The sequence below is a fragment of the Bos javanicus genome, chromosome 7 (genome assembly GCF_032452875.1).
Source record: "Bos javanicus breed banteng chromosome 7, ARS-OSU_banteng_1.0, whole genome shotgun sequence".
Lineage (NCBI taxonomy): Eukaryota > Metazoa > Chordata > Mammalia > Artiodactyla > Bovidae > Bos > Bos javanicus.
In genome coordinates, this window is record NC_083874.1 from 67,391,130 (window position 1) to 67,403,487 (window position 12,358).

Below are 12,358 nucleotides of genomic sequence, written 5' to 3' on the forward strand. Positions count from 1 at the left end.
AACCTATATCCCCCTTGCAGTTTCCAAGTTCTGAATTCTCACATTGCTTGAACTTAAAAAGCTTACTTTTTAAGTTTTCCATAGAAGAGTTAAGCACTGCCAGAAGCAATGGCAAAAATAAACAATTTTTGGTTAAGATTTGTTTTCTAATGGACAGGGGAAAAAAGAACTATGTCAACTTTAGATTCAGTGTATTTCTTCTTCCCTGTTCCAATTAAAAAACAGAACAAAAAAAATATTCTTCATTCACCAGGCAAAATTTTAATTTTAAGCCATTAATGGAGGGTGGGGGTCAGTGACTCAGTGGTTGCCTGGATGTGGCAGTTCTCTCCTCCCTCAACACTAGGACAAGAACCCTCACTCAAGGGTAGCTGGTTCCTCAGGGCTTGAGTGAGTCGTCCATCTGTTTTAGCAGTTAACCTTGGGTGAGAGGGCCATGGCTCTAACCATCAGTGTGTGGACGATGCCTGGGTGGTGGCCGCCCCCCCCCCGCCCCGCCTCTTGTGGAAACAACTCAGACCTCGACCTGAGCTGCAGTCAGCACACCCCTGCCTCTTCACCATCTCCAGGCACTGGGCTGGGCCCACGAATTGCCAGTTTTAGAAGGAAAAAGAGATGAGAGAGTTCATAATCTTCCTTGTTTTTTTGTTCCAACTTGGGAAAGTCCTATCCTACCTTGGGAAATTCAGCTCACACATGACTACCCCCTTTGCTTCTCTCTGCGCATCCTTAAGCCAGGAATAGCCTCACGCTTCAGGAAAGTCTCAGCACACTGTTTTCCACTCTCTGATCACCCTTGCCGTCCCCTGCCTGGTCGTGTAGGTGTGTGTGCTGTGTCACTGTCCCCATCAGAATGTAAGACTTTGAAGCTGAAGGGGGTCTTTCCCATCTTCATTTTCCTCACAATTCATGGCAGAGTGGTTTCTCTGTATTTGAGACTGAGTCCATAGTGGCTTTACTATATTTTCAGGCAGATGCCATGTGGCAACAAGGGTTTGAAAAGATGAGGATGACTACCCACATTCTCTTTTCTAATAACAACTAACTGGTTACTGACATATTCTGTCAGAGATTCATCCTTTGTTTTATAGCTTTAGTTTATTCCAAGCAAAGAACATCTAAGTTGAGGGCTGACAAACTATGGCCTATGTCTGCCTGTTCTCAAACGGCCAGTGAACGGAGATAGTTTTTGGTGGTGGTGGTGGTTTAGTCGCTCAGTCGTGTCCGCCACCTTGTGACCCCATGGGCTGTAGCCTACCATGGGATTTTCCAGGCAAGCATACTGGAGTGGATTGCCACTTCCTTCTCCAAGGGATCTTCCCAACCCAAGAATCAATAGTTTTTAGTATTTTTAAAAGGGGGAGGGGGGAGAAGAATGACATTTTATGACATGGTAAGATTATATTGTTTAAAATTATATGAAATTCAATTGTCTTGGTCCATGAAGAAAGTTTTATTGGAATACAGCCATACCCATTTGTCTATGTATTGTCTATGACTTGTTTTCACAAAAACAGCAGATATGAGTAGTTAACATGGAGACAATATGTCCCACAAAGCCAAAAATATTTATCAGGACCTTTATAGAACAAGCAAGCCAGTGTTTGTTCTGAGTCATTCTCAGAAATGTCTGCCACCATGTGGAAGAGGAATCAGGTGCCCTTTTTGATAAAAGGGAAATGGATTGGAGGTAGAGGATGCCTGGAAGAAAAAAAAATCTGGATAAAGAAAAGGAAAAAAGGGGAGGCAGAGGTCTTCTTGGAGATGCTGGATCTCCTGGGTTGTGTGTCCACATGTGGTAAACATCTCTACAAAAAGCATACCATCCTCCCGCAGAGCACCTGGATTCTCACAGCTGGTGGACCTGCTGGAGGGGTAGACCTAGTGTATTTCACACAAGCATTTACTCTCCACTAAGGGCTCTGCATGATTCCTTTGGAGAAAATGGTGAACTAGAGAGGGTGAAATTAGGAGACTATCAACATTCCTGATCATCCCGTGTACCAGAGCTAACTACCATCTACAGCAAGAGCTAAAGGGCTCTGTCTTGGATTCAACAAATTTGGGTGTGTATGTGTATATGAAATCTCTTTTGAGTATATCTGTCTATCTGTGTGTCTCTCTGGGGAAAATCCATTTTGGCTGAATGCCAATTAATTATCATATATGTGGGGATAACTAAACAGCTAGGATTTTCAAATGAAGATACGTCAATTAGAATTTTATTTCCCAGGTGGTTCAGTGGTAAAGAATCTGCCTGCTGGGCAGGGGATGCAAGTTCTATCCCTGGGTTGGGAAGATCCTCTGAAGAGGGGAATGGCAACCCACTCCAATATTCTTGCCTGGGAAATCCCATGGACAGATGAGCCTGGCGGATTATAGTCTATGGGATTGCAAAGAGTCAGACACAACTTAGCAACTAAACAGCAAAAAATAAAAAAAATAACAAAGATCAGTTCAGCCCTTGGAGAGTTGGGACTACAGTTATTTAGAAATCTTTTGTCACCATCTGTAAAATAAAAAACTGGATCTATTTTATAGTGCTGCTAAGTTGTGCTGCTAAGTCACTTCAGTCGTGTCCAACTCTGTGCGACCCCAGAGATGGCAGCCCACCAGGCTCCCCTGTCCCTGGGATTCTCTAGGCAAGAACACTGGAGTGGCTTGCCATTTCCTTCAGGGATCTTTATTCAATATCTTATAAGAACCTATAATGGGGAAAAAAAAAGAAATCTGCTATTTTCATGTGTTTCTCTTATTTTCTTATTACAGGGTAATGCCCTATACTTCAAATCTGCCAGAAATGTTACAGTGAATATCCTCAATGAACAGACTAAAGTACTAACTCAGCTGATAACAGGTAAGAAAAGAAAGAACTCAGTAGTGCCTGGTTCGGGCTAAGCACTCAGAAAGCATTGAATGGAAGGGTGAATTAAGCACAGTGTGATGGATCTCAGAAGGAACGTCTGCTCACACATTTTACAGCCTCAGAAAAGAGAACAAAGCATGTGTTCCATGATGCTACTCAAGGGTAGAGGCTCATTCTATACACACATTTAACTTATGCAAATCTGATGATACTCATTTAGCGGGTAGGGAGGAAGAATAAACAATTTTTCATGTAGCATGGCCCCTAAACACCAGCCAGCTGCTTCAGCTGGTGCTCAGCCACAGGGAAGCTCTCTCCTCCAGTGCCGCAGGAAAAGCTGGCTGTGTTGGATTAATTGGGAGATAGCACAGCATATACAAAACCATGCACATCATACTTTATGGATTGTAAAAGGGATTTGTAGTGATAGTTTGAATCCGTGCCATATTTGCCCTACATGCTGACTTTGAACCTAGCTCCATTGCGAGATGCAGCTGTATTCCTCCCCCACCCTGAATATGTTTCTGTGGTTCCTTTTAATAGAGCAGATCTGCTTCTAACAGCCACGGAAAGCACTCAGTGGGGTTTAAGCTGCATAGTCCTGAAATTTAAACAAGGATAGGTTATTCACAATAACGACTCTAATGATGAACACGGGTCTCATGGTCACATAATGTGTTGGGTGGTATTACCCCCTCTGTAGGTTATGAACAGCAGTAAACAGGATCCTCTGTGCACCCCCACAGTGGATGGGGGAAAGGGACTGTGTCTGAATGGCATTGTTAGACTTCCAGACAGAAGATGCCATTTGTTTGGCTTCAGGGCTGAGAGAGAGGTATACAGATGGACATTTTGAGAAGCCAGTTGCCTGAATGTCCTGACAGATAACTGGGACTGAAACATCTGGAGCTCCACTCATCAACATGCCACAGGGAGGCAGGTGCCTTTATGCCCAGACTCTCACTGGGGCGGGGTGGGGGTGTGTGCCTCACCCTCCCGCTGCAGGATGTGGGTGTCTGGAGGGATGCAGTCAGCCAGTGGGTGACTTGGACCAGCTCCCACTGGAGGAGCTGCTGTGGCACAGCCCGAAATCCATAAACAACAAGCTCTCCAGCCGGCGCCCGGCTCAGTGGCCTGGCTTCTCTAACATCTGGCCCGCAGTCACGATGCTAAATAATTAAATAAATAGCTTCAGTAAGCAATGATTTAAGCAGCATGTGTGAAAATTGCCTCCAGGAGGGAAATAAATCCGACCTCCAGCTCCCAGATTCCCGCGTTCAAAAGGAACTTATTTAGCCTGTTGATCATTTGCCATTTATTTGCAGTGGGAGATTTGGTTGACTTGAGAGATTTTGTTTTGATAAAGCTGGAATTGGATGCATGACTGTTAGGAAGAGTCAGTCTCTCTCCCTCTCCTTCCCCACCCCTCCCCCCATCCCCACTTTTTACTTCTCTTCCAGCTCCCCTCTTTTCTCCCCTTCACCCCATTCTCCCTCCCTATCTCTCCTTCTCCCTGGTCTCCCTCTGCCTCCCCCATTTCCTCCCTCCTCTTCCCTCTTTCTCTATTTCCTTCTTTCTTCCTCCTCCTCCCTCCCCTTTCTCTCTCTCCTTTTCCTCTCCCATTGTTCTCTCACTTGTCCCTCTCTCCTCCCCATCTTCTTTCGTCTCCTCTGCTCAGGGCAGACCCCAGAGCAGAGACCCCTGTTTACTTCTTAAGGTAGGGCACAAGGTAATATCAAATGAGATGGGCCAAAAGCCAGCCTAACACCAGCTGGTAGCAACCTTTCAAGATGCCTTCTAGAGTGGATAGTGCATATGTTTAAGTAGAATCTCCAACATAGATAGCCAAGCACAGACTCCCTAAGGTTTTTCTTCAGGGTTCTCCTTTTACACTGATACACGTGGGGGAAAGCACAGAGCAGGTCCAGGAGAAAATACCTCCTAAGGCCTGTTATACTTTGCGGTGTGCTTACCTGACAGCAAATGCTACCAGCTGCCCCAGCAGCCAGGTTTACTAAGACAGTCCTGAGGATTCAAGAATTCTCCTGCTTATTACCTAATGACTGTCTCAAAAGCCCAGAAGAAATTCTAGTGTTGGCAATTCAGATGATCTTTTCACAAGAAACAATGTTCTAAATGATGGTTAGGCTCCCAGGCGAGATCACAAAACACATATTTGACTCATGCCTCTGCTGGTTTAGTACTGCCTTGGTAGTAGGTGCAAAGGGGGAACCCTCTGACCTGCAGAGAGGAAAGTTGTAGAAGTCTGACACAGCATCTCACCAGAGTGGGAAAAGGCCCCGGAACGAAGGGGATGAGGAAAGAAATGAGACTTCAAGGCCCCAGGTCCTTACAGCTTCCAGGTGGCCGTAGCAGCACTGGGACACGGCTGGCGCGCCCTGATGGAGGAGGTGAATTGAGGAGGTGCTTCACGCATAGGCCACTGTGAGCAGAAAGGGATTAACTGAAAAGGAGTTTCAGGTTACAAATAGTGATCTTTTCCATCCCAGAGAGGAACAGTGAGTTTGCCAGGAGACCTCCTGAGCGGTCTCCAGCTCCATTTACTTTTCTCTGTAGAATTTTTTTTTTTTTTTTTTTTAAGATTTCGCCGACATCCACAGAGGTTTGGCAGCCCCAGGTGAAATCAACAACAGAACAAGCCATCTGCACCATGGAGCCAGTGGTCTCTCTGTGGGGTTTTGGCTAAAACACCAACTACTGAGCTTTATATACCCAAATGATTCTGGCCCCGGATAAAGTCCATTTTGTATTCTGAGAAGGCCTGAAAAACAAAATAACTTAATTGTCTTGTGTTCTCTGTTGGCTGTCATCTCTTCAGTACACGCACTTGCATCTCACACACCGTTAACAGGTTCAGAGAAAACTCAGCTTACACACAGGCCAGTGTTCTTGACTCCTTGGGAGTATGTCTCGTGGTCTTGCCCAAGTCCTTGAAAACACAGTCCAGGCGTTTGTGTTCCCAAGTCATTACACCATATCTGAATCAATCCAGATTGGGCAAATTGCACTCACCCTGTGCCCATGCTGAGATCATTCATTCATTCATTCATTCTCACGAGACCTCCTTATCTGCAGTCTTCACCCTAAAAAGAAAAAGTAACATCCTCAAAGAATTCCTAAGTAATACAGGTTTTACTGAAAGTTTTGCTGTGACCAAGAAGATAGCTGCATCTTAGCCATCCTTAAGCAGCCTAATCCCAAACCCTCATTGAACGCGTCTGTCCTTACGAGCCTCTCTCATCCTTGACTCTAGCTTCCTAATACCTCGCATCCTCAAGAGCTCCCCTTCTCATCGCACCAGCCTCCTTTCCCTTTCCAGACAAGTAAACACGCCTTTTCTGCCATGGAACGATTCTGAGGCCGCAGTTCCAGATGCAGATCTACCATTAGCTCACTTGGTGACCTTGAGGGAGCCCTTGGCTTTGCTGTCATTTGCTTCCCAGGTGGCACTATTGGTAAAGAACCCGCCTGCCAATGCAGGAGACACAGGAGATGGAGGTCCAGTCCCTGGGTTGGGAAGATCCCCAGGAGGAGGGTATGGCAACACACTCCTGTGTTCTTGCCTGGAGAATCCCATGGACAGAGGAACCTGGCGGGTTAACAGTCCTTAGGGTCACAAAAGAGTCAGACACAACTGAAATGACTTAGCACACACATTCTCACACCCAGCATGATGGCAGTCAAAGAAGACGTCTTAATCCCATGCCATTTGGAAATGTGTGCTCTGTCAGCTGTTTCAATCCCCCACACATTAAAGAGCCTCTCCAATGTCCTTCGTTTTGTCAGAGGTCCAGCTGAATTGACATAATGATGGGAAAGAGGGAAGTTCAATCAGAGATGGTCACCCTCATTTATTTCAGTGTATTGAGAGCATTACGTTAGAAAAATGGCTGTGGTCATGACTCCAGTGGTGGTGATCATAAAAGCAGTCCCCCTACGTTTCACAGCTCTTTTGTACCTACAGAGTTCTTTGTATAAACACAGTATAAGTCAGTCATTTTAACCTTTCTTTGAAGTAGATAGAAGCGATGGTAGTAGCACAGTTTTGAAGATAAAGAAAATGAGGTTCAGAAAGATCAAATGATTTTCCCAAAGTCATGTTACCAGAAAATGAGAAAGTTGGGACATAATTTCTACCTTTTGATGGTCCTCTGATAGTGTGATAGTCTTGCCAAAGAGTAGAGTGGCAGACACCAGACATCCGGGGGCCGACCCGGCTCTATCAGCCAAGCTTTGGTGTTCTGTGTGAACAGAATTTCACAGGACATCAGCATCGGACAAGGCCACTTGGTGACCATGAAAGATAGAGACAAAACAAAAAGCAAACACAACTGTGATCATGTCTGAACACAGATTAAAAATAGAAACGTTTTTCCAAACCACAAGAATGACCAGACTATGCTCTATCCCCCTCTAATATGAGTGACTGCTCTTTATCTATTACAGTTTTAGCATTGTTCTGGTCCTCTGTCCTCTAGATAAGATTTACTAAAATGCTAATCATAAATTTACTGTCAGTTCCTGACACTATCTAATCCAGAACAAAACCCTACTTCCTAAAGCCCTTCCCTCACATAACCTACCATAAAGGGCAAGATCCTATAAGTTCTTTCTTCTTGATGAGAAACTCCACAGTTCCCCATGGTGTGTGTTCTCTCTTATGGCCGTGAGCTAAAAATCCAATTTGTTCAACTCCAAGTGTATTCCTAGTGATCTTTACATGGAAGGCATTGAAGGCCCTTTCATTACTACTTTTTACTAATAAGTGACACTGTCTTGAAAAAATGACTAGAAAGAAAAATGCTATGCAGTTGGTCCTCCACATCCAGGAGTTCTGCATTCTTGTATTCACCAACTACAACTAGAAATATTTGGGAGAAAAAAATTCCAGAAAGACCCAAAAAGCAAAACTTGAATATGCCCCCATGCTGGCAACTGTTTACATAGCATTGATATTTTATTTGCAGCTATTTACACAGCGTACATTGTATTAGGTATCCTAAATAATTCAATCATTTAAAGCATGCAGGAGAATATGTATAGGTTATATGTAAATATCACACTGTTTTATATGAGGGACTTGAGAGCATCCATGGATTTCCGTATCCAATGGTATCCTGGACCCAGTCCCCACAGATACTAAGGGAGAATTGTATCAGAATCCCCTGGGCAGTTTTGAGGAAAATATAAGCTTTCTGGGCTCTACCCTCAAATTTTTTTCTATATGAATTTCCAGACCAAAAGATAAATTCCTTTTTGATCTCAGGTAGGATCACTGAGGATGATTATACCCCTAGGTTATCCTGATGCATTTCTGCGGTCGAACTTTTTGGAACCTTCTGAACTTCTGGTATTTAGGTAGCTCCATTTCTTTAAGAATTCTAACACACTAACCTGTTCTAATTTTTCTGTAGTACCTAAGGAGAAGGCAATGGCAACCCACTCCAGTACTCTTGCCTGGAAAATCCCATGGATGGAGGAGCCTGGTAGGCTGCAGTCCATGGGGTTGCTAAGAGTTGGACACAACTGAGCGACTTCACTCTCACTTTTCCTTTCATGCATTGGAGAAGGAAATGGCAACCCACTCTAGTGTTCTTGCCTGGAGAATCCCATGGATGGGGAAGCCTGGTGGGCTGCCGTCTATGGGGTCGCACAGAGTCAGACACGACTGAAGCGACTTAGCAGCAGCAGCAGCAGCAGCAGTACCTAAAACTCTCAGTGGTTTTCTGTTTGATTTACTAATACATGTTTTAATGTATATTGGCAGGTAAGTGCTGAGGGATCAGGGACTTTGTCTTCCTTTCACCACCACTATAGCCCCAGCTTCAAGCATAGCATCTGTTGTTATAGATAAGCCCTCTAAAAGTTATTTTTTATTGAGTGAAATTCCAGCATGAAAGATTCAATAGCTTTCAAGACAATTACAATATATTATAGCCTCTTCTGCTAGAAGATGAGTTATATACTTGTCTGGTGTCAAAAACAGCCAGTGGGTCAAGGGTAAAGAATGAGACAGATTTCAGCTGAATTTAAAGATGCCCTTTTATGAAAGCAGAGAACACTCATCACCTCTTGAAGAATTGGCATGTCTTTGGCCAGTTCCAGCAGTTGGGCTGGCCAAAGAAATGCCAGTCCAGGAGGTGGTGAGTGTTCTGTGCTTTCATAAAGACAAGCCAAAATCTACAATATTTGACAGTAATTTGGTGGTTAGCTGAGGGAAATCTCATTCAAGCATTAGTTTGGAGGAAGGAGCTGATGGTTTTTAAAATCAGCCGGAGAGTGTATGATTAAAAGTAATTGACAAGACATGGCTAGAGTCACGAGGCTGGTTGTCACGGCTGACTTCTGAAAACCAATCCACTTACATTAAAGTCCAATACAATCTTGTCAGATGTGTATGTTCTGCGAAAAGCTCTTTGAAATTGAATGTAGTGGGACTAATGTATTCTCTCTCTCCCTCTTCTAGGGCCAAAAGCCGTAGAAGCTTATGGCAAAAAGTTTGAGGTAAAGACGGTTTCTGGAAAATTGCTCTTCTCTGCAGATAACAATGAAGTGGTAGTAGGAGCCGAGAGATTACGAGTTTTAGGTAAGGAAACTTCAGTCATTGAACTGGTTTGATGCTACTGTGTATATTTTAGAGGCACAGTGAAATGGTGTCTAGAAGAGTGATTTAGGCCAGTTACCTATAAAGGTAATTTTACTGTCATAAAAGAGGGAAGAGGAACCTCCCAGCTCTCACCTTAAAAATTTCTCGAATCGTGAGTCTTCATGGCATGTCTGCCAACACCAAACTTCCAGTGGGGATGTGTGCTCATATCAAGAAGTGCACTAATCCTCACAGATTGACAGTCCTACAAGAAGCAGTCAAGACTTGTATACATTGTCATCATGATCACCAAACCAGGTTATAAATTAAGAATCATTTCAGAAGCTTCTGAAAAGTTGAGGTTCACGGAGCCAACTGTGACCTACTAAATTAGTAAGTCATGGTGGAAGGACCCAAGAATTTATATGTAAAAACATTTGCAGGAGTTTCTTTTTGGGTCCCACTGTTGAAATCATTGAATTTGACTGTGCACTGAAACAGTCTAGCAGGGTGTGTTAAGAGTTCCAGTCCTAAAGCTAACCTGGTTCTTCATTCCTGCCCTGTCACCTCCTAACTGTGTGACTTTAGACAAATTAACAACATCACTGAGCCAGTTTCTTTTTCTTCTCAATCGAGCTAAGAACATCTGCCTTCTCAAGTTCTCCCTAGGGTTCAATTGGATCATGTTTGATCATGTTATACACACTTATCACAGTGCCAAACACAAAATGGTGTTCATCCAGTGGTAGCTGTAGGTACTGGTGTTAATACTCATGCTGCTATTAATACTAATCCTGCTTTTCCTTCTCTTGCTCCCTAAGAGTTACTGAAACATACCAGTTAAAAGTTCAGACTCTGGAATTAACCCATCATTTTAATCCTATCTCTATCCTTTACTAGCTGTGTGAACCTAAAGCAAGGTATCTAACTTCTCTGTGCCTGTTTTGCTCACCTATAAAGTGGGGGTAATAGAAGTATCTACCTTCTGAGATTGGAAGGATCGAGTGAAATAATCTATGTAAATTTGTTGGTAAGGTGGCTAAAAAAATAGTAAGTGATCACTAAGTACTAGCTGTTATTATCTTAAATTGTTATGTTATTTTTACTTGAGCTTGTTTGTTGTTGACAACAAACAACAAGCTCAAGTAAAAATAACATAATAATTTAAGTTATTGAAATAATTTAAGTTATTGAAAGAAGTTGCATCTTTCTTCTCCATTAGCTCTGTGTTCTCCTCGTCATCACCCCCACCCTCAGCCCATCAGTTTGGTCTGTCTGTCTATCTCTCTGGTATAATATACATTCACAACTAACTTTCTTGCTGGATGACTCTTAAGTTTCCATCCCCAGACCCAGCATCTTCCCTGAGTTCTAGGTCTTTTTCAACTAGATATTCTACCAAGCTCTCAAACTGTGTACATCTTGAGTGCCTAGTATAATAACACACATACACAAGCACACAAAAACATACACCCCCTCACACCTCTATTCTCCCACTTGTATTTACCCCCTTACTTCCCCATCACTTTAACTGATCCCATTTTGCTTCCCACTGCCAGTTTCAAAACTTTAGCATCATTCCAACCAGCCTCAGGCTCAGCAGAGTCAGAAGGTGGCCATGGCCATCCTGACAGAGCTCAGTGGCATGGGAGGGCCAGGTACAGAGGCAGTGAGCCAGGGGTGGTCTAATCACTTATCAGGTGCTCGCTGGGATGTAATCTGGAACAACTGCTTTCATCTTTCAGGGCTTTGCTTCTCTCCTGTCCGTAAAATGAGAGTTGTCTAGAGCAGAAGTTTCAAGCAGTTTTTTTTTTTTTAATTTAGCAACAGAGACTTTTAAAAATAAAATTTCATACCAAACCCCAATCAATAAAATATGTAAAAGAAGAGCACTGCTCTGGGCTGTGGATGGGGCTTTTAAGGTTTAAAGGTTAAGTTGTGTAGCTTCATCATTCTCCACCCCCTTGCTGTTGGGAGGCCTCTTAGAACTTATTTATAAAGCCCTTTAAGTAGATAGCCTTTAAAAAAGAGTAAAGTCTACTGACCACTTGCTATGATCCAAGTACCACACTTTGTGTGCATGATTGCCTTCAGACCTCACCAGCACCTTTTGGGGCAGGCACCCTTCTTATTACCCTCATTTTACAGAGGATGGAGCTGAACTGTTGGAAGGGGTGAGCCATAGGATTCACATACAGGTATTTGAATGCAGACTGCTTCTCATTAAAGCAGTATATTTGCTGCCTTGTCAAACTGGTCCCATGTTTAGATGAGTGAACTAAGGTGAAGAAACTTACCAAGATCAGTACCAGTAAGTGGTGTGACTGTTGTTCAAACTCTTGCCTATGAACACTATCCTCAGTGCACATGACTACACATAAATATAGCTCTAGGATCTTTGCCAACTCTTAAATGACAATTTTTCCATTATTCATAAAAATAGCACTTTCTATGTTAGTTTGAAGTTCTTGTGGGGGAAAAAAAAACAACACAGAAACTTTAGGTTATTTTTTTATTCAAGAGTATTTTGCTATTTCAGCTCTAAAGTATTTACCCAGGAAAAAAAGTGCTGGCATCTGATGCCACAGTCATTTCATAAAAATGGTGTTTGGCACTTCGTGTTAGTCTCTGAACCTTCATGAGTCACCCCGTTGCTTTAAAATCTGACTTTGCAAAGATACTTTAGACGTCCAAACACTGTGGTTTCATCTTTGTATATGAAATTCTCTGATGGTATTATTAAAGAACTCCTTTCCTCCATCGTGACATAAGGGTTGGAAGATGATTGTAGTATTTGATTGCTTGAAGGCAGGTGGATAATTTTGCTGCTGTTGTTTCTTATGCTGGTGATATTTCACTTGCACAATGATTTAGGATAAATCTCT

At 43.1% G+C, this 12,358-nt stretch overlaps 1 protein-coding gene across 5 annotated transcripts in view; it reads left to right on the forward strand.

Moving 5' to 3' along the window:
• Positions 1-12,358, forward strand: part of SGCD (sarcoglycan delta) — a 1,108,732-nt gene that overhangs the window by 937,019 nt on the left and 159,355 nt on the right. For all 5 annotated transcript variants that reach the window (XM_061424150.1, XM_061424148.1, XM_061424147.1 and 2 more), the window contains 2 exons: positions 2,770-2,857; positions 9,354-9,473. In XM_061424150.1, coding sequence (XP_061280134.1) covers positions 2,770-2,857; positions 9,354-9,473 — 208 coding nt within the window. The remainder of the gene's footprint in view (positions 1-2,769; positions 2,858-9,353; positions 9,474-12,358) is intronic.